The sequence below is a fragment of the Colius striatus genome, chromosome 4 (assembly GCF_028858725.1).
Source record: "Colius striatus isolate bColStr4 chromosome 4, bColStr4.1.hap1, whole genome shotgun sequence".
NCBI lineage: Eukaryota > Metazoa > Chordata > Aves > Coliiformes > Coliidae > Colius > Colius striatus.
In genome coordinates this window covers 5026946-5049021 of record NC_084762.1, presented here as the reverse complement: position 1 = coordinate 5049021, position 22076 = coordinate 5026946, and the positions used below count along the sequence as shown (strand labels likewise).

Here is a 22076-nt window from a genome sequence, read left to right as displayed (position 1 = left end):
AGTATCAGCTGGGTTTTCCTGCTTTCTGTAATCTCGAGATCGGAGCAATATTGTATGGGAGTGAGTACAACATGCCTGAAGGTTCAGGTATAAAGCAAACAGGAGTTCTTCCATCTTTCTTTAAAAGTATAGTGAACATTTCTGTTCCTTTTTTCATACCAGCATTCATCTAATACGATTGGGACACAGACACTGTAGCTTTAAAGTTGCACAGGAGAACATGCCTAGCTTAATCATGCAGAGTAACTACATACCCCACTGTTAATCAGATGTGAAGAGTGGAAGCTGGAGTACACACAACAAAGGTATGCACCTTTAGTTTCCACTTAAAGAAGTCCTTCACATCTATATGTTTTCAGTGGTATCAGTGCTGGGTGAATCCATTGGACACCTGCCCAAAATCTGGTCCATTATTTTTAATGTGAGGCTTTATTCAGGCTGACTGTGTTTCACTCAAGTCCTCGAGGCTGTCTGAATACGGTCCCAATGCCTAAATGGAGCCTTGAAAATGAACCAGAGGCATTAAATCTACTTGTCTGCCCTTTACCTTCTGGAGAATTCTACTTGTCTGTTGAAATAAACGTCTAAAAGGAGAATGACTGCAATGGGAGGAGAGCTCAGTCCATTCACTTGGAAACTTAACAGTGTATCTTCACCAACATCAGTAATGGAGATCATGTACTGCATGGTCAGAGCAGTGAGTATGTAGAACAAAGGGGTCTTTGCTCAAATCCATGGCATTCGGGCACATTGATTAAAACTGCACTACCATGACCTAGAGTAAAGGAGAGAACAACTTCTCCCTCCATTGTAAGAGTGAGATGACTGTATTTTACTCTTGTTTCCTCTGTTTCTTTTAATTTCACAATACGTGGGATTTATGTACTGGGAGTGGAAACAGATACTGTCTCCATCATGGAATATCCACCAGACACAGACATTTGTAGAGGAATAAGAAGTTGGACAGGGGAAATATGAACAAGGAATCTGTGATAAGTGTCTTCTCAGTGCAACATTACCAGAGCCTTAAATCATTGCACAAAACACTCATTTAACAGAAAAGAAGCAAACTGTGAAGCCAGGTGTGTAAGTCTGATTAATCTTCTTTGGCTGAGGTACTTCATGCTCAAGAGAATAATGAGCAATTTTGCAAGATGTTGGTTCCCAGCAGGGTTGTGACCACTCAGCATTGTGCATGGTTAAATAATAACTGTGCCAGAATTGAAGAAAGAGACGTTAGACATCAACCTTCCCACCGCTGATGACAATAAATTACTCAAAAGATAGTTGTGGATGCCACAGTATTTGCTGCACATCAGACCTTTGACAAGCAGGTCAGCCCTTACCCTCTCCATATAGATCACTTTGCTAATATCTACAGTTGCTGCATTTGCCTTGGGGTTTTCAGGAGACAAACATGCAGAATTTTGTTCACTGCACAGGTCTGCTCATGTGTGGTTCTTCTGATGTGCTTGTGGTACAGCAGAGCCGAATGTGGCTGCAGAGCTGGTTGGAGACAGCATTGTACCCTGACAACAAGGAAGGGCAACAGACTCCTGGGTTATGAGCACAAGAACAGCCAGGAGATCAAAGGATTATTCCCATTCTATTCAGCACTCCTTCGACTCTCTCTAGCTTACTGTGCCAAGCTTAGGACTCCCCAGGAAAGACATCAAAACCCAGAATTGAGTTGAGCAGAGGGGCACCACAAAGGCTGAGGGCTGGAGCATCCAATCTGTGAGAAGCTGAAGAACTCGGGCTTGTTCAGCTTGGAGAAAAGACAGCTCGTGGGGGGAACACCTAACAGTAGCCCTCAGGTACCTATCAGAAGGTTATCAATAAGGTGGAGCCAGGCTCTTCACAATGGTGTATGGTGGGAGGAAGAGCAGGGAAAGACTGAAACAAGAGACTCAAGACTGGATTATAAGGAAAATCATTTCCCCTGAGAGAAGAGCCAAACGAGTTTGCCCAGATGGGTTGTGCAGCTGGCATCCTTTGAGGTTTTCAAGATCTAGCTTGACAAAGTCCTGAGCAATCTGCTCTGATCCCATAGCTAGCCCTGCTTTGAGCAGAAGGGTGGTCTAGACACTTACTATTGATCCTTCCCACCTGAATGACACCATATAGTGACCCTTGCTGTACTATAATACAACTTGTCACAACATTAATAAGTTACTCTAAATTCCATCCAATTAATTAATTCTGTAAAGTTATGTGCAAAAAAACCATCCAAAAGTGCAATAAAGCAGCGGGGCCTGTTGAGGGACCTCCACAGTGGAAATGGTGTGCCTTAAACATTTGGTCAAGTATCTTTCACTTTTTCAACTCTTTTCTCCAGGAATCACTTGTGCCTGAACAGTGGGAGTCTCTTTTCTTATTTTAATGAGTTTTTAGCAGATTCATTACAACAAGGTAAAAACAGTTCTCAAAGATTTACCATCTGCTGACTACAGCAAGATCTGCAGCCATGTCTTCAGAGATGATTTGAGACAGAAATTCTTTGCTGTTCTTCTGCAGCACATATACATCTGAGGTTCAAGCTGAATTTGGAGAACATAGGCAAAGCTTGCTTAGCCTAAAGGTTGCAAATACAGCTCTGCATGAATTCCTGTGCAGCAGAAGGCTCATCAAGAAGTGATTGGCCAACAGCAAATGCAGAGCAGTGAACCAATGGTATAAAAACAGTTAAGGGTCATGTTTTTCTCCCAGCATTGCCTGTCTTCTAGGGCTGTGTGGGCACTTCCACACCCTGAGCATGGGAGATGGCGTGAGGCAGCACTCCCCAGGGCTGCTCTGCGGTCTGCTCTTATCTCTGTCCCTGTTCCTGCACTGTCCTGCCCCCACAGTACCTCAGCCTTGGCATGAAGCATGCAAAGCTTGTGTGATTTTTATTTGCTAGAGGCAATTCTCTCTTCCTGTCACTTTTAAAACAGATGTTTTTCTTTTCATTCTCTCCAAAATGAAATTTGCTCTTATATGTTTATTTTAGGCCTGATCTTTTACGTGCATTTCTTATCGAGGGAAAGGCCAATCTCTGTCTTGGCACAGGCAAGATATTTGATAGATGGTTCACATAGACAGATGTGAGGATAGATGTTTGAGATGGTTCACAAACGCTTTCAGAAGTAAAGAACGTTTCCTTTCCATTTCTAAAACCTGCATTAAGTCCTTTGCCAAACCCTACAAGTCAGCCTTCACGTCTTTATTGAAGAACTTTGGGACAAGTTCAGAACAAGAAGGTGGTCAGACACAAAGGCAGCTTTTCTTTCCTTAACTTTTGTATTTCTTTTTCCTGCTGATCATGCCTGCAGTGCTGTTGTATAATTTATATAGAACACGTTTCTATGAAATAAATATACAGGCACATACATATATGTATATATAGACAGAAGTTGAAGCACTTTTTCAAACCCTTCACAACATCCCATCTCCCCTCATGGTCTTCTTGAACACAGCTAGCAGACTATTAAACCAATGCCACTCTATTAGACATGCTCACTGTGTCTTAATTTGTCCTTCTGCCTTCTCACAAAATCTCCAGTAGAAAAATGGGCATGCAACGAGAACAGAAAAATCTTCACCTCAAATGCCAGAACTGACATTTCGCTTGATTTCCCACACACAAACTGAGAATGTCTCTCGAGTGATTAGTAAAAGAATAGCATTAATTCTGCTTCTCACTGAGAAGGGTGCTTCAATAGGATTGATTTCTCATTTCCAAAGATTATACATGGCTAAAATAATTACCAGAGGAGAACACAAGGCATTGAACAACACGTATATCCTTTATATCACTGAAGTAAATGGACCCTTAAGAATAAGTGTAATACTTCTATTTATAAGGTATGTGTAAAGGAGGTTTTCAGTTCCACCAGGAATAACTGCAAATCAAACTAGGGCCCTATGACTAAACCCGAATGTGTGTTCCTTTTCCTGAGGGTTCTGTACATGCACGTACTAGAATCTGTCTATATGCATATCCAAGAGGTTATTTAGGACTAAAGGCCAAAGTAAAAGACGTCACAGTTCTATTTCACGTTCATTGGAAAGTCATCATCATCAAGCAATTGACTTCTGCTGATAGCTTGGGCTTGATTCTACTTCACACTAAGAGCTGCAAAAAGAACCACAGAAGAAGGCCTCATCCTTTGATTCTCCTGCTATCTTACAAAAGAATGGGTTATGAATGAAGGACGTTTAGCACCTGAGTTTTTTCCTATGCTATTCCCATTTTTCTATTCCTGCCACATTGGCCTCATTTCCGAGCAGCTTTCTTGTAATTGAGACAGTGTCACAGCAGATCACAGGAAGCTGGTTTTGTCCTCACCTCAAGCCATTAATACTGCTGCCTGAACTGCCCATTCAGTTGGTAGTATAATCAAAATATTCATCATTACCTGTAGATTTTGGCAGGTACGAAAGTAAAGAGTTTTCACATAAAATGAACAAAACTATACAGAACAAAAGCATGTGGTCATCCAAACAGAAACATGAAGAGACTACGTAAAGGTACAAGAGAGGATCAGAACATGCTCTTTCCTAATGAGCTCTTGCCTGATATATATCTTAACCTGAATAAAATAGGTATTAACTGCCAGGGGGTGAAAGAAATATCTAGAATTATTTTGAACTCAAGATTCTGAGGTGCAGCCTCCTGGGTGGCAGCTGCAATTATGAGCAGACTGTTCAAAAGGTGCAGGCAAGCATTTAGGGAACTTTTTATGCTCTGTGTAAATGTAGCCATCCTTTGCTTTCATGACCTGAGAGGCTGAAGAGAGGAGACCCACCAGTCCTCCTTCTACATGGACCTAGAGCTCTGATTCTCAAAGAGCCTAGACCCTTGTGAAAACATCTGGAACACAGTAAAAGGAGCCTGCATTATCTGCTGTTGCTAGCTGCCAGGCAGTGAGAGGTAAACTGCAGGACACTAAAATCCTGGTCATTGGGAACTGGGGCTGCTCATCATCAGGACTTGGCTGGTGGGATGGGAGTAGTCAGAGCAGGGCTGGAAAGGGAGAGCAGTTAGGCAGGCTGTTTGAGGAGGGAAGTGAAATGGCTGGAAGCCACAGGACAATATGGCTTGTGTAGGGATCAGGGGGCCAAGTAAAAGACAAACATATGGAAAGATACAGGGTGTGTGTAGGAGGACCTGCCCAGATGGCAGTTGAGGGAAGAGGCAAGAAAAGCAAAAGGAGAAAGCAAAACTCGCCCTTTCCCCTCAACTCTTGGTCCTTTTCTCATTAAAGGCATTTAAAGATATCTTAGTATTTTCCTGATACTTCCTTTCCCATCAAAGCACATCCTGCAATTTCTGTGGTGATGCTGTGGTTGATGAATGAGTGAGGAGGGTCGGGAAACACAGCGGTGGTCTGAGGCAATTCCAGCTGAGAGGGGAAGTGCCCTGAAGCAACCCTGATGAAGGCAGTCTGAAGATACTGTGTGATCCTTGCTCTAGGTACGACACAGATACATCACCAGTACAGACAACAGCACGTGCAAACAGCGTTACAGGAGGAAGGACACTGAGAAAACCTGCTGTAAGGGCAGCTTTTTCCTTGAAGGGAACCAGTGGTGCCGAGGGTCCAGGAACACCTACTTACCAGTTAAGTGGCTGGCAATCCTGGCAATAGGTTTAGGAGGCAGGGCAGGGGGCTGTTTGAGGAGGGACAACTGTTTCACTGGGGTGTCCTCATGGTCTCCGGGGAAAGCGGCAGATTTTTTGGGGGGAAGTAGCAGGACTGGCTTAGCTGTAGGATCTTGGGACAGGAGGACGCCGGATTCATTGGATGTGGGGCTCTCTTCAGACACTGGAGGACACAACCACATCACAGACGCAACAACGTTACGAGCAAAGCAGCAGCGGATACAGCCGTAGTAAGAGGAGAAAAGCAGCGCAGCGACACAGGTTAGGAACGACTAATAGATTTCACTCAAACATCATATAACATGGAAAGGAGGAGAGGAAGAAAGAGAGAAAAAGAGAAGGAGTAGAACACATGTACACAACAGCCGAATTTCCCATTACCTCTGACAGAAGCCAGCTCCCTTATGCCAGGCTGGGATGTATTCCCACATCTTGAACGCAAACTAAGAGCTGTAAAATGTCATATCTCAGGCAGTCTGTCACCACAGCTTGCTCAGGACCAGATACGTTAGCAGGCACTCTCTAAACTTATCCTGTGCAAAAGCACCTCACGGGGGCTACTCTGTTTCAAAGAGGCCACATAGCTGTGCAAGATGATGGATGAACAATTCTACTCGGCACTTTTCCTCACTCAACCTTCAATCACGACCCTCAGCATAAAGGGACGCAGAAAGAGGAGCTAACCTAGATGTATAGCATTGCTGTCTGTCTGCATGGGCTGAGGAACAAGTGCAGACTGCGTCACCTAACCTATGTTAGCTGTGGAGAGATGCACGGTGTGAATGTCACCCAACACCCTTTAGTGGCTGCTAAAGGGCACGTTGTTGTACCCTAGGGTTTAAAAAGCATTGTCGGCTCTGTGCTCTACAGCTCATTGGCACAGCTGAGATGTAGCTGGTGAGTTAGAAATCTACTCTTAAACAGTCACAAAGTGCAGGGAGTTGGCTTTACTCACAATGAGGTTACTTGTGTAATAGAGGTTACTTCCACAGGCAGTAACAACTTCTCATGGAGCACGCAGTGACAATCTGCAAGTTGTCACCCCATCTCCTTCTCCACCAGAAGCCTTCTGCCTTCAACAAAGACTTCTCAGGGCTACTCACCACATGTTAGAAGTAAAAAACTTGTTTCAAACAGCTTAGAGTATCTACATCACAATGTAAACAAGATGTTACCTGTTCCATCCATGATCTCTGTGGTTGGGAGCACCTCGTATGAGCAGGGTTCCCCAGACGCTGGACCTGACTCCAGTTCTGCTAGAGCTGGCAGGGATACCTGGCTGGAGCTCAGCACTTGCGCAGAGCCCAGGGGCTGTCCATTCTCCAAAGCTCCTTCTTCATTTGGTATGGAAAGTTCCCCATCTGGTCAGAGTTGGAGGAAAGCAGAATCACAACATTAGACACATAAATAAGATGCAGAAATAATTTAAAACCAAATCTGCTGTCTCCATTAGCTTAATGAAAGTTAATGATGGAGCAGATATCCACCTGCAGCCCAGGAAGGACTCCATGCCAGGGCAAGTGGATGCCTGAAGGAGGCTGCGACCCTGTGGGAAGCTTGTGCTGTAACAGGCTCCTGACAGGAGCTGTGAACCAATGGAGAGAGGAGCCCACACTCGAGCAGGTTTGCTAGCAGGACTTGTGACCCCATGGGGAACCCACGCTGGAACAGTTCATGAAGAACTGCAGCTCATGGGAAGGACCCATGTTGCAAAAGTTTAAGGAGGACAGTCTCCCATCCTGGAGCAGGTGAAGAGCATGAGGAGTTCTCCCTATGAGAAGGAAGGAACAGCAGAGACCATGAGGGATGAACTGACTGAAAACTCTGTTCCCCATCACCCTGTGCTGCTGGAGAGGAAGAGACAGAGAAAATTGGGAGTGAAGTTAAAGCTGGGAAGAATGGAGGAGTGGGAGGAAGGTGTTTTTAAGATTTGGTTTCTATTTTTTTATTATTCTACTCTGATTTGATCAGTAACAAACTATTTTTTTCCCCAGTTGAATCTGGCTTGCCCATGACTGTAATTGCTGAGTCATCTCCCTCCCCTTATCTCAACCCATGAGCCTTTCGTTGTATTTGCTCTCCCTTGTCTAGCTGAAGAGGGAAGTGACAGAGTGGCTTCAGTGGGCACCTGGCATCCAGCCAGTGTCATCCTACCACGACACAGAAGACAGGGATACTCTAGGTGGTCATATTCAGGCAGGGGGGTTGGACTGGATGATCTTTCAAGGTCCATTCCAGCCCTTAAGAGTCGATGATTCTGTGATAAGGATCAAAACAATACGGTTTATATCTCAAAACCACAACTTGTGCAGAGCAATTTTTAGAGATGTCTGCCAGTGATGTTCTGTCCACAACAGCTGCACAGAAGTCTGACAGCATCCCACTTGCCTTAAGGGGTTATTAAGATTTGGGAAAGATCTGCCAAGTATCTGTGTCCATTCTTTGGTACTCTGGATGGTCATTATGATCCATGGTCTAAGCTGAATGGTTCCTGACCATCCTCCACCCCTGGGGCCATGTGGCCCCATCCAGGGCCACAAAATCTGTTTTCCCTGTCTCTGTTGAAGCTGGGAAGTCAGGAACAAGAATGGGCTGGAACTCAAGCTATGAAGCTTTCTTAAAGAGTACTAATATACAAAGTATATAATTGGCAATATTTTAATAACAGGAATGATTCTTTTCCCTTACACCAATTTTCACGCTACAAAGGACACAAGCACAATCACAGAGGTACATCCCTATCTTACATGCAAATAAAAGCATTACAGCTCTCAGCATCAAGATTTTAGGTAAGGGAGAAAATAGTTTCTGTAGTTGCCTGGTGTAAGGTCTTGACACCAGGATATAGAAGACACTATTTAGAAAGCCTCTTTCTAAAGTTATTAATAACATATCCTCCGTCTCACCAAAATTTTGGTAACAGCAGCTGGTAGTTTCTTTCCTACCAAACACCACATTAGAAACATGAAGGAACAGAAAAGATCAGATCATCCCCTGTGGTGTCAACCTGCATGATTTTTATCTCAGAACGTGTTGTGCACAGTGCTCTGGCACCTGGAGGCAATGACTACATGGATATCTCAATTAGAATTTTATAAAGGAAAGTGTTCAGCCCCTATGGTTACGAGTGGAAGTCTGAAAATATAACTGGAATGTGACCTGTAAGGCTAAAAACCAGCAGGCAAAGAAGCAGAGCCTAATTTTACTATACATTTCAATGATTTTTTTCCAAGACAAATTCAGGACTTGAGGACGTGGTTCTTGAATTCTGGGCACCTCTCATTAGTCATATTACTGCTCAGTGTATGTTGGTAAGTGAGGGCACATTTTTCCCCTCACAGAGCTAAGGTGTGTGCAAGACACTTTGGGAAACAATACTGAAGAGAAGGGAAAAAAAAGCCTCATTTAGGTGCTCGGACACAGCAATTAACAAGTCTGAAAGTATACTACCTGGTAAGTATTCAGAACTATGCTTCTGTCTCTTAAAGCTTCTTTACAGCAAGTGAAGATAGTCTCCTGCTTATTTTGGAATTAATAGGGATACCAAGGTCTTGATTTTCTTGTTTCTGTTGGAGGGTTTTTGAAGCCCTAGAGAGCTATTCTGATGTAGTCACACCATAATAGACTGAGACCTGACCCGTGGCTTTCAGAGCAATCAACTGAGCTGGTTAGAAGGTGGCAACATTAATCAAAACTGAAGGTTTTGGATAACTGTTCACAGCAAAGCCTTCTTTTAAGTGCTGTGGTTGTTCAATACAAACCCATTCATTTCCCTAGGCATCAAAAATCAAACAACAGTTCAGGCAGTATTTAAGCTGAATGGTTTTTGACTTAGCTGTTTGAGTGGAAATGCCACATATTCTGTGCATGCTGTCTCTGCTTCATAAACATGCTTTTACACATGTTTGGGATAAGGGCTGCTCTTCTCTCAGTTACCTGGATTCATGAAAGAGCATAATTGTTTCTTAGGCAGGGCAACTGTTTCTTGAATGAAAGGCAGTGGCTGTGGCCAGCAATATTAATTCAGCACAGGACTAAATTTAACTGTAACTGTGAGGAGGCAAAAAGTGTGCATGACAAAACCAGTCACACTTCTGTTCTGGACAGATAGATGTCTACAAATTTTTAATGAAGTAAACCATTGTAACATGCTGAGCAGCTTGACATCTTCCTGCCTTAAGTGCACTTTGTGCTTCTCAAGGTATATACAGCATGATTTAAGAAGAGAGCATTCAAATGGCCCATTACAAAAAGAGAAAACGAGAGAGAAAATTTTGGCTTTTACTCTTAATAACAAGCACGACAGCTCTCTGTACTGACAGCAAAACCTCTTCTAATCTTACATCTGAGTATCTCCTTACCTTTGAACGTCTCTAATCTTTGTTTAGACTCTAAAACTTGTCCTTGGATTTGAACAAAATCATCTGGCATGACACAGAAGCATAACTGAAATATACACCCTAAATCAGATCTCGCTGAAAGAAGAGCTACATGGGGAGCTGCTTAAGTACAGCAAACAAGGGCATGGATAAAATAACAGAGTGAAGAATATCTTAGGGTGAATTAATCCTAGATCAGAGACATATCTGACAACCAGATTAAAAATAACACATAATTTGCCTTTTGTAAGTACACAAAGCCGTTCTGGTTAGCTGACATACAAATGGAAAGAATCCTGGTCATGCAATTATTAGATATACATGTATATGTAACAACTTTCCAGTCCCTAAAGGGACCAACAAGAAAGCTGGAGAGACACATTTTACAGGGCCAGGTAGTGATGGGACAAGAGGTAAACGGCTCCACACTGAAAGAGAGGAGACTGAGATTGGATACTAGGAAGACGTTCTTCCCTATGAGAGTGATGAGGCTCTGGCACAGGTTGCCAAGAGATGCTGTAGCTGTCTCATCCCCGGTGGTGTTCAAGAGCAGGTTGGATAGGGCTTGGAGCAGCCTGGTCTGGTGGAAGGTGTCACTGCCCATGGCAGGGAGTTGGAATGAGATGAGCTTTAAGGTCCCTTCCAACGCAAACTGTTCTGTGATTGTATGGGTGAATCAATTAGTGTTCAGGACCTGCCTATGAGTTTAAAATTCATTTTGCACAGTGGTAACATGCAATCTTTTGTTCCCACACTTGCTAAATCTTACACAGTGAGAGGTTGGGCGGGCTTACAGGTAAGCAGGGAGGTGGTGAAGTCCCCATCCCTGGACACATTTAGAAGACACACAGCCGAGGTGCTGCGGGACATGGTCTTGTGGTGGGCTTGGCAGTGTGAGGTGAAGGGTTGGACTAGATCTTAAAGGTCTTTTCCAACTGAAACTACTCTACGATTCTATGATCTTCTGCTGTCTTTTTTTTCAGCAAAAGGACTGTGCCTGGCTGGCAAGGGGAATGCCTGCCTCCTGGCTGCCTATCTGAGCTGAGACACGCTCTCATGGACAACCCAAAGCAGTGAGAAGCACAAACCTTTGTCCAGGTGTCCTTTCTACCCTAGAAGTTGAATCTAGGATGACTTCTAAGGCATTAGGCCATAGTGAGTGCACAGGCAGTGCTAGACCTAAAGGACTAGCAGCATTTAAAATATATAACATGTAACTAGTGTAGAATTTAATGGCAAGTAAGGTTTGGGGTTTTTTTCCCCACTTAAAAAAATAAACAGATCTGGTTAGTAAAGTATTAATTTCCCAGTAAAACAGATGTTTTAAAATGCAGGCAGCAGATTGAAATGCTCCAGATTTTATGAGGAAGACCTTACTTTTAAACCCATGGAAGTTTACTATTTCTATTGACTTTCAAGAGGTTTTGTACTAGTAATGTGAAAGACTTTTTAGATTTTGAAGTAATGAGGCTTTAAAGGACATGCACACATTCTAATGAAATGAAGAGGCAACTTAGTAATGTCTTTATATAATCTGATGAATTCATTGCCTTAGTTATTGACAAGGGAAGCAGCAAAACAAACAGAAGCCGTGGTTAAAGACTGACACATAAGTAATAGATGTCAAATCCATTGCATTAGCAGCACAAAACAACGGTGTTTGTAAAACAATGCTGTTTTGCATAAATAACACATTACCAACTTGACAAATTAATTACTCTGAGTGAAGAATTATCATTCTTATGATGATGATGTTTTCTGAACTGTTTCAAGGGAATGTGCACTGCTCTGTGCTCATCAGAATCAAAACCCTTTAAATCTTTCCCTTTTCCACAGCAGTTAATCCCAGAGTGACTCAACCAGATGATACCACATGCAGGCATGGACCCTCTCCATCTCCCTGCAGTTGATGCCCCACTGATTTGCAGCAAACAACTCCTGCACGATGCTGCAGTTTCTATTTCTACAGCTTTACATTCTGAACAGCTTTCGGTTTTACTTGCCAGATAACCATCACACGTATCCAACAAGGAGGGCCAGCTCACAGTGAAATAAAGAAAGATGTTTGGAGACCTTATTCTGCACACTGCTGCAATTCAGGACTGAATTCCTAGTTCTTAATGTTACAATAATGCAATATGTGGTCATAAAATTATATGAGATGTCAGTTTAACGTTGTGAAAAGAAGAACACTTACCTTTATCAAAGATTTCTTTCAGCACTCCTCGTTTTATAAGCTCCTCTCTGCTTTGCCTCATGGATATTTTTCTTTCCAAAGCTGTAAGCAAAAGAGAAAGGTTAATATAAATAGAAAAGAAGGGAAATGGTTGTTTTAAAAGGCTTTTAAACAATGCTTTTTCTCCCTTTCCAGTCAGCAACAAATTAGCATCTTAAAATAAAAGCTCCTGACAGTCCACAGTATCTGCCTGCTGCTGTAGGGCAGCTGTTATTGATAGAAATGGCTATAGACTGACCTATTTCAGGGCATGTCTGCACTCCTGTTGCTTAACTTTGACACATGACCCAAGCATTGGCAACTAGTGCACAACCTGGAGAGGGAAAGGGAGCAAAGGAGGCAACGTGAGGGATCACACCAATGAAAGGCATGGCCATGGACTGTCCCCAGGCCATGGAAGAGGACTAGAGCCTCTGCTGCCCTGAAGCCAAGGCTCCTCTGACACCAATTCCTCTGAGAGCAGTTCAAGGCATTTAGAGGAGTGCAAAAGAAGAGCTGTTTAATGGAGCCTTCTCCTCCCTGGAGAGCTGTTTCCCCCCAAAGATGTGTAAATGAAGGAAACTCCATGACAGCCACAACAATTTACCTCAGGTCTGAACAGCCCAAGTCCTGTACTGCCTGCTTGGAGACTGTGGTCACTGAGGTGGCAAAACTACAGACAGAAATTTCATGTTTGTTTAGTTCAGCAGTAATTAAAAAAATGTCCAATTAACCAAAACACCACAAAGGACATGTATTCAGGCAAAGAGCTGCAAGCCACCAAGCAAGGGGCACAAAAAGTGATGTGCAGGAGTGGCTGTGACTGTATGTGCTCTGTGAGAAACAAGCTTGTGCCTGCCAAAAAAGAGGCACAGTCAAGGGCGAATGGCTTCTGCCATATGCTCTCCTATCAGACCCAGCACGGATGCACGCACACACAAATGAACTGGGACTTAGCATCTTGGCCCAAGGCAGATTTAAAGCGAAAGAGGTTTCAAAACCCTCTTTCCACCCCTGAAAACATGAGGCTGCAATCTTTTCTGGCACTGCTGAACAGGGGCACCTCTACTTGGTGCGTTGCCTATGCTGACACTCATTGCAGTTTATTTGCTGATAGATATATTACGGCTTAGCACAAACAAGGCCAGTTCTGCTTCCCGCTTTTCCACAGGATCAATTTAGTTTTCCTCCTTTTTTAAAATCAGTTTTGAACATGTATTCTTCAGGACAAAGGTGGCCAGTAGAAACAATCATAACAGCTACCAAAACCCCTGGTTTACCCTGCACACCTCTTCCAAACTTCCACCATGATCAGAATTAATGGCACAAGACCCTGGACCCATTAGTCAAACACATGGTACAGTTTTATTTTGGAGGCTGTTAACATAACAGCCACAGCATTTTTCAGAATGCCTTAGTCTCATGTGAAGAAGAGCTTTGGGCACCTCCCTGACTTTCAATGAAACTTCAACTTCTAATGTGCTTTTAAAAAGAAATACCCATCAATCAGACTTTGAAGTCACATTGCAGACTGCTTCCCAAGCTGCCTTCTCCTTGTGCTGAAGGGGCCTTGCTTTGGTACAGCATTTAAAGTTTTTTCCTCTTCCTCCTTTAGAATAGCTGACCTCAGTCCCTCCAAAAAAACAGAGTCAAAACAAGCTGCAGCTAACTCTTGAGCTTTCTCCTACCAAAGAAATTGTGAAAACCATGACTGTCTTGAGAAGCACTCAGTACTTTTACTAATAAGTCTGTGTAATTTTCTGTTGGTGTAAGCAGCAAACAGCATTTAGTCTGTCTCAGCTTGTGGGAAATCAAGTTGGGTGAAACAACAGCAAAAGAGCAATTTCTGCCTATAGACAACAGCACTGCTCACAAAGCAAAGGCACGGGCAAACACTGCTACTTCTGTACTTTACCATGAATAGCTAAGTAACATCTCCACTTTTTACATGTCAACTCACTGGCACCCACCTGGGTTCATCATCTCATCCTCCTGCCCAGGCAAGAGCTGGCTGTGCAAGGTAGCAACACGGCCAGGAAGACCCTTCATCTTATTAAAGCAGCAATAAGAAACGTGGTAACTTTGGGGATTGGAGTTGAGGCTTCTGAGGGTTCATGTGCTAAGTAAGGCTAGCAGGACATTCTGAAAAAGTGCAGATGTGCCTCTCCCAAAACAGCTGCAAGTATTGAGCAAGACTTCCCAAAGTCCCGAACTGTTTTTGCAGCCTTAGCAGAATTTTGGAGACAGAACATATATTTTTTGATATAGGCTTTTCAGACACTCCTCATGGTTGTAAACTGCTTCTGCTCAAGAATGAAAAAACCCCACAACCCTCCAGTTTGAAGCTCAGACAAACACTTTTTTTCAGTTTCTAAATCCTTTCTAAGTAGGTACAGGACTTAAAGTATTAATTATTTTCCCACTAAGCCAGTTTAATTAATAAGATATTTAGAGGAAGGGCATGCTGGGCTAAGAGCAGCACTGAATAATAACAGATGTTATACTAAAACTATGGAACATGTTGCCTTCTTTTAATACAAATCTTCCTCCCAAACAAGTCTCATACATTTAAGTGCATAAAACTGCTATGCTGCTGCTGGATCAGATGGGGAAAAAACCCAGTCATAGGCAGTTGGATGCAGAACTCATTAGGATCTCGTGGCCTGAACAAAGAAATGTTTTACTGGGTCTGGGTTTCTCTGGCAAAGATTGCCAGTTCTTTTACGATGGATTTTCTTTTCAAGCAGAAAGCTGATACAGAATGAATTCATTCACTCTCCACTGAGAAGGGGTCCATTCACAGCAGAGGAAAAATAAAAGCCTCCGAAATAATCCTCGATTCATGAGAATGTTGTAAATTCTGTGGCGGGGAAAAATTACACATAATTAATATTTAACAAAAGATGTATTACTTCATTGGCGATTTTCCTTGGTGATTAACCTCATTTTGTTCATTTGTACAGTCTTCTAGGAGATTAGAAATTAGCATTAAGCCTTCTTTCTGGGGTCTACTTATGCCAGAAGCTGGTTTCCTTTACAAATTCATCCATTCTCCAAGCAACATTCAGTTACTAGTTTCTAGAAACGAACATATGCATATTTTATGGTATAGACATACAGATTTTGCCAGTGTGCTCTGTAGTACATGGTTTCTTTGAAGCTCTGATGAAGAAACAGTGGGAAGTGTTTTTATTAATGCTTCCGAGCAGGTGTTTTTGAACTCGTCCCTCAGGAGCAGCACCCCTCCACTGTTCAAGCAGAGCTTTTCTCTGTGGCAGGCCCATTAAGATCAGTACAGACTTGACGGGGTCAGGAGGATTTCCTGCCCCTCTGTTCTGGAAATCAAGTACAGTTTTGTCTATTCCTTTAATAAGCTGTTGTGCTCCAGGATGGCAGTGATTGTGGTCTGCTCCTCCAGCTGAGAAGGTGAAGCTCGCCACTGCCTCCGTGCCAAGCACTTCTGCCTTCATGTAGCCAGGACGTTAGCTTTCTGTCCCTCCAATCCTTCCCTCCAAGACCAGAACATCTCAGATGAACTCTTCTTACTTGCACCTATATGAGAATAAACCATCTTCCTTTGCATAATTTGTTACCCTGCCCTTCTCATCTGACAACTGAACTAAACCTCAGTCTGTGCTTGAAGTTGAATCTTAACCTCGCTTGTTTCTGCAGTTGCCCTTGGCCTTTGTCTTAATCACTGGGGATTGCTTTGCTGGAGCTTTCCTTCCAAAGGTCACTATAATGACTATATTCACTATAATTTTCATGATGATTTTAGGAAGGTGCTTATAGGAGTGGAGCTTAGAGCAAAAGCTTTCTGGTGCATCGGTTATATTTGGATTCAATAGGCAGAAATTTGCTAAGAATTCAGAGCTGAATAATTAGATACAAGTAAACCAATTGCTTTGCACAGTGTTAAGAAAAACAATCATCAATATTTCCTTTAGACTCGTAAAAAAGCAAAGACTTTTGAGATGTGATGCATTATGTATCAAAACATGTTGCATCATGTTGAAATTCTTCCAACTATGTAGTCTTTCTTGATAATCAAATGGAGCAGGATTCATCTGATGTTACACAACTTTGCAGCGTGGGCTTCTGCCTCTGATTTGCACTCCATGTATACAAAGTGCAAGTCTCAGGCATGGTTGACCTCAGCCTAATGTAAGCATCAAAGACAGGCTGAACTATACCTTGGAAGTGCCTGTTGATCTCTCCTGACCATAAAGGAAGCTGAGGGTGAGTAGCTGAGATAAAAAATGCATAAGGCTGGGGCCAAATCCACTCCTAAAATAGGGTAGTTTTAAGAACAGAAATGCTGCTGTGGATGAAACTCTAAGAGGATCATTTCCTAGCCTAGTGTGTTGGCCACTAGCTGCAGAACAGTTGCTGCTGATGCTTTGCTTCTGACCTAACAGGTTGTTTCCACTTGCCTGTACCTCACTTCTAGAGTGTTTTGAGTTACTCCTTCAGTGTGGCATCAACCTACTGTCAGAGATCTATATGGTCAACTACTATAGCAGCACCTGATTTTGAGAGGTATTTGTAATATTGTTTTTAAGATCAGACTTCACTTTTAGTACTCACAAATCTTTCCCCCACGGACGTTTACTTGTTTTTTAATCTCATAGAATGGGAGTGCTAGGCTACAGGCAGAACAAGAGGTATCATGGACAGACATCAGAGACAAAAAGGGGTTCTTAATCGTACTAGGAAGCAATTTGAGTCAGATTTTGTAGATGATACTCTTACAGGAAGACCCAATCAGGTTGAGATTAGAGACACAAAACTTCTGTAAGGAACTTTAAATATCAAAGATTCAGAAACCTGTTGGAAGGAAAACTGATGCCAAATTGAATCTCTAAATAGAATTGCAGGAGCTAACCAAAAGACTGCAAACCACATTAAACAAGGAAGATTAAAACACAGTAACAACTCAGAAACACAGTATACAACCAAGAATTCAGCACAAGGAAAGGCAGAGAAATAAAATCTGAGCCATTCTACCATAATTAACAGAAGGAAATGAACTACAGAAATCAGAAAGCTTATCCAAGAGCAGATGGACTGTCTTTTTTGCATATAGTAGGACTGAAAAATCAAATGAAAAAAATAATCAAGGAAGTTGTCTTCTTAGGGAAAAACTAAATTTCTAGCTAGAACCAAAGAAAACCAACACAATGGATTTCACAGGCCAAGGAGAGCAAGCTTGGCAGAGATGAATACATGAAAACAGGAGGTGAAACAAGGAATCTTGACAAATAAAACTAAAGGTGTCTGTCTGAAAAAAAACCCAAAGAAAATGGAAATGAAAACAAGGCTGTAGACAGTCTTAAGAAAAATGTTTCCACTCTCAACTGCCCAGCTAATGAACAGTAAAACAAAACCCTGCTGTGCCAGTGAACTGTGATAGTCTATCAATAGTATTTTGGAAAGACTCACATTTTCATCCCCTTCCTATGTAACTGCATTTCTTGTCCCATGTGAGAAGTATTGTTAGGGAGAGATTCAGAAAGCTCACCAGAATACTGAAATAACAAACACAACACTTTCATGAATTCCTAGGTAATATTGAGTCAAGAATTGGAAAGCTCAGCCACTAACAGGTATTGCCTTCCATTACTTAATACAAAATAAGGCTTTGTAGCTTAATTAAAGAATTTTGCAGCAAGGTAGCACAGCATATCTTAGCGTACAGCTGCTCTGCAATTACAGTGTGACTATAGCACAGAAAACCATACTCTCAGCATTCGGAATGCACATAATTTAGGCATCAAAAACAGTAATGAAGGAGTGGTACTGACTTATTTGAAGGTTTTCATCCAAGTAAGAAACCTGGCAGGCTGGAATAGTTTATGTTGAAGTTCATACTGGTACCAGCAGCCTAAGGAGTTGTATCTAGATTAAAGATCACCACAGTTCTTACTGCAATGAAGCTATATCCCAAGTGCCAGCAGAAGGCAGCTGATACAATCCTTAAGGAGATCTGTTCAGGTTTTCACATGCACCACTAGCAGATGAAATGATGGTTTCTCCTCCAACCTTCTGTGTCATAACGTGCAGAAGTTGTAGCGTCACAGAACAACTAGGCTAAAATGCAGATTAGCAAAGAGCTGGGTAAGAGTTACAGTGTGCCTCCCTTACCCTAAGGTGGTATCCAGACAGACAACACCACAGTATGGATCTACAGTGCCATCTGTAATGGCAGAAATGTCTATTTGCAATATCCTGCTGCACAACAGTGCTCAAGGGACCTTCCTCAAAACAGAAACTGAAGCATTCACCATGGTGGGCATTGCTAGGACAAGATAACGACCTCTGAGACACTCTGCAGCTGAACAGAACTCTCTCCAGAACAGAGTTTACACATGAGATATAAATAACCAGACAAGCTGCTGCTTTTGGATTTGGTCCTCATCAGACAACACATCCAGATGGCAAAATAGAGAGCACAGTTTACAGAAACAAGTCTAGCAGATGTCAGGAAACTGGATTCTTCAGTGTAACTTTTAGAGGTGAAGGAGTCAGTCTTCCTGGGGGAAAGAGGGGGGGAAAAAGTCAAGATAGAACCAAAGCAATGGCAGCTGGATAGTTAGAAGGGAGGAAGAATGCTCGGGCAGAGCATCAGGAGATGACAACCAGGCTACTGGCCAGTATTTAGTCCTCCTGTTTGGCAGCCTGGAGCACCTCCCTCGTGATAAGGGGAGAGAGTTTTACTCACTAAGACAAGCAGCACAACTCTACAGCAGCAGCAAATTGCTATGAAGATAATTTTACAGCTTGAATTTACCTTGGAGCTGTAACTTTATGAACACATGTTGCCTGATACCCACAGCCAGACATGTGCAAAACAAGGCATTACTGCCTAGCAAAATCTCACTTTGGCTACAGTAATGGAAGCCTGAGCTTCTGTTTCACCAGACAGAGATCTGGGATAACTTAAAAAAACACTGGAATAATTAGTACAGGGTAATCACCTCCCAAGCAGACACAAAGCAGATGAATAGTTGTGTATCTGCATCTACACAGAAACCTATCTAAAATAAATTAGGGGGGTTGGACTAGATGATCTCTAAAAGTCTCTTCCAACTCCTACCATTCTACCATTCTATGATAAATGTTACAAAGCACAGTTTGCAACTAAGAAATATCTACTTAAATCCAAAGCTGGCTTAGCACCTTTTTGAAAGAGAAGCTACTATGCACCTCTTGGAAACCATCACTACTTCTCTACACCCAGAAAACCTCAACTAAGTACACACAAATTAATGATTCATTTGTTATTAGAATGAACTGATGTCAACCCTTCAACAAAGATCTCTGTTAGGAGCCAAACAAGAAATCATTCATTTAATATTTGATTATAGAAATGCCTGAATCACAAAGCAACAGACACTTCCTACAGAATAAGAACAACCCTGAATTGTGGCGGTCACATCCTCCAGAAAGTCTCTTTGTGTGATATTTCCAGCTTGTGCTATGACATGAGCTGGTTGGTACATGATAGACTTCATGCTGAGAAAAACCCTGCAGTGACACCAGTGTCCTATCACCTAAAATAGTGTAGGAAGATGATAATAATTAAACCTACTGTAAAGCCACACATGCAATTTCAGTATGTTTTATGCACTTAGAGTCTTGGTGTGATTTTTTTGCTTTCATTGGCTGAAAAGATGGAAGGCAACTTTGCACTATGCACGACAGCTGGAATCAACAGACAGAGGTCATGGTAAACAAGACAAATAGGTGCTAACTCTGAAGAGCTTCAGCAAGATAGCAGAGTGAAACTCTACCAGGAATTGTGGAAGTCTCTCTAAGTGAACTATCACTTGGAGAGCATTTAAAAGAAAGCAATGAAACTGAGATTAGTCAACTGTCAACACCAGACACTTTTCTTCCCAGAGTTCCTCAGGAAATAATATATGAATTAATAAGTGTGGCACAGAAACCAGTTAAGATAGAAAAGTGGGAGGAGGCAAATAGAAGGCTGCTATTTTTAAGAGTCCAAAAGTTACAGACCAGTAAGTCTGGTTTCCATACCACCAGTCTAGGAACAGCAATGCAGAACATAGCTATAAATAGGAGATATAGAACAGAGTAGAGGTGGGAGAAGAATCATCCTGGGTATGAGGTGGGAAGTTCATGGAAGTCAATGAACGAAGATGCTCTCTGCCATGTTACTGCCTGAGTTCCAGATCTCCTTTTTTAAAGTCACTGAAAGAACTAAAATTGCATGAGATAAGAGTCAGCATCCTCCAGTGGATTAATAACATTTAGAAAGCAAGGAGGAATGCCCCATAGATAAAACAGAGTGATGTGGTGTGACATGGACTCTTCACAAAAACACATTCTAGAAAGGCTGACAACAGGGAAACGACACAACTTGCTGACTACGGTCAAAGCTAGGGCTGACTGCGAAGAGCTATGAAAGATCTTATGTTACTGAATGACACTTGATGAAATTCAACATTGATAAGAGCAAAAAAGACATTTGGGAAAAGGCAGTCCTAACTATACACACTTGATAACAGCTAAATTAGTCATTCCTACTGAGAAGACAGTACATGGAAGCTCTGAAGAGAATTCTCTGAAAACACTGTCTTAACACTTGGGGCAGTAAAAAAGGAAACAGAAGTTAGGAATTACTCATAAATAAATACAGCACCTTTCTGCTAGGGTACTAGTCTACAGTTAAAGCAAGTCTGATTATCCATCTCCAAAAAGATACAGTAGAAATGAAAAAGTTATGGAAGAATGGAAAAAGAATGGCTAAGAGGGTGGTGTATCTTGTACAGAAAAGTAACAGTGAAATTGCATTTTGCTGTCATCTCTTTTTACAAGAGGGTCCTGGTCCTCTGATACTCTCCAAAATACACACTGTCATCTAGGCTGTGCTCTGCATGAACCAAGGAAAACCAAGACACAGAACAGGGTAGCCAACATCAGTACATATATTCTACACACCCTCTGGTAGGACTTGCACCAGATAGGGTTCCCCTGTCCTGACATCATCCTTCAGAGCATCCCCACAGCACTTGCACTCTACTGGACTCAGAGAGGAGAGGAAACTCATGCCAGAAAGTCTTTTTCTTTTTAAATGCATGAGGTGGCCTTTGACAGTAGTGTGAACTCCTGCTCTCACATAGTGTGATCATGACCCATTGGTCCAGATCTGGGGTGATAACAACAGAGACCTGAGTCAGTCTGCGTCGCCTGCCCTGGGGACCATGGGCCATGATGCAGTAAACACTGTCACAGCAAACTACAAAGCACAAGTCTTCACTGGGGAACACAACAGAATCTGTAACACCACAAACAGTCATTCAGGCACTTATGAAATTCAAGAAATAGTGAGTACCCAACAAAACGATTGGGATGCATCTGAAAAAAAACAGGTATTTTCCTGTACAATGTCTTTTCCCATTGTGGAATTACCTGCAGGAGATATCTGTTAAGGCAAAAAGTGTAATTGGATTCAAACAATGGAGGATAAATCCCCACATGGCTCCTTCATTTGAATGCAGGTTTTGGCTTATCAATTTCTGAATGCTGGGATCCCAATTGTTAAGTGGGGAGACAGAGAAATACATACTTACACTATTTCCTGCATATGCAAGAACAGATAGGGGGCTACATGGACTTCAGTTTGATCTAGTAATGTCTGTCCTTGAGTGTATTTATCTTTAAAGGATGTGTTTAACAAATCAGGAGGAAAAACCCTCGATCCCAACACACAAATTCATACAATGTGTTCAACTATCTAATTGTTGGGAAATGTGCAAAGGCATCTAATTTGCCTTTGAAAAGAATTTGAATGTTATCTCCTTACCATGCATGT

General features: G+C 42.3%; 1 protein-coding gene across 1 annotated transcript in view; it reads right to left on the bottom strand.

Moving 5' to 3' along the window:
- Nucleotides 1-22076, bottom strand: part of PHACTR1 (phosphatase and actin regulator 1) — a 278346-nt gene that overhangs the window by 55646 nt on the left and 200624 nt on the right. Inside the window, exons 5-6 of the mRNA XM_061994544.1 lie at nucleotides 12221-12301; nucleotides 6820-7005 (exon numbers count right to left, since the gene is read on the bottom strand). Coding sequence (XP_061850528.1) covers nucleotides 6820-7005; nucleotides 12221-12301 — 267 coding nt within the window. The remainder of the gene's footprint in view (nucleotides 1-6819; nucleotides 7006-12220; nucleotides 12302-22076) is intronic.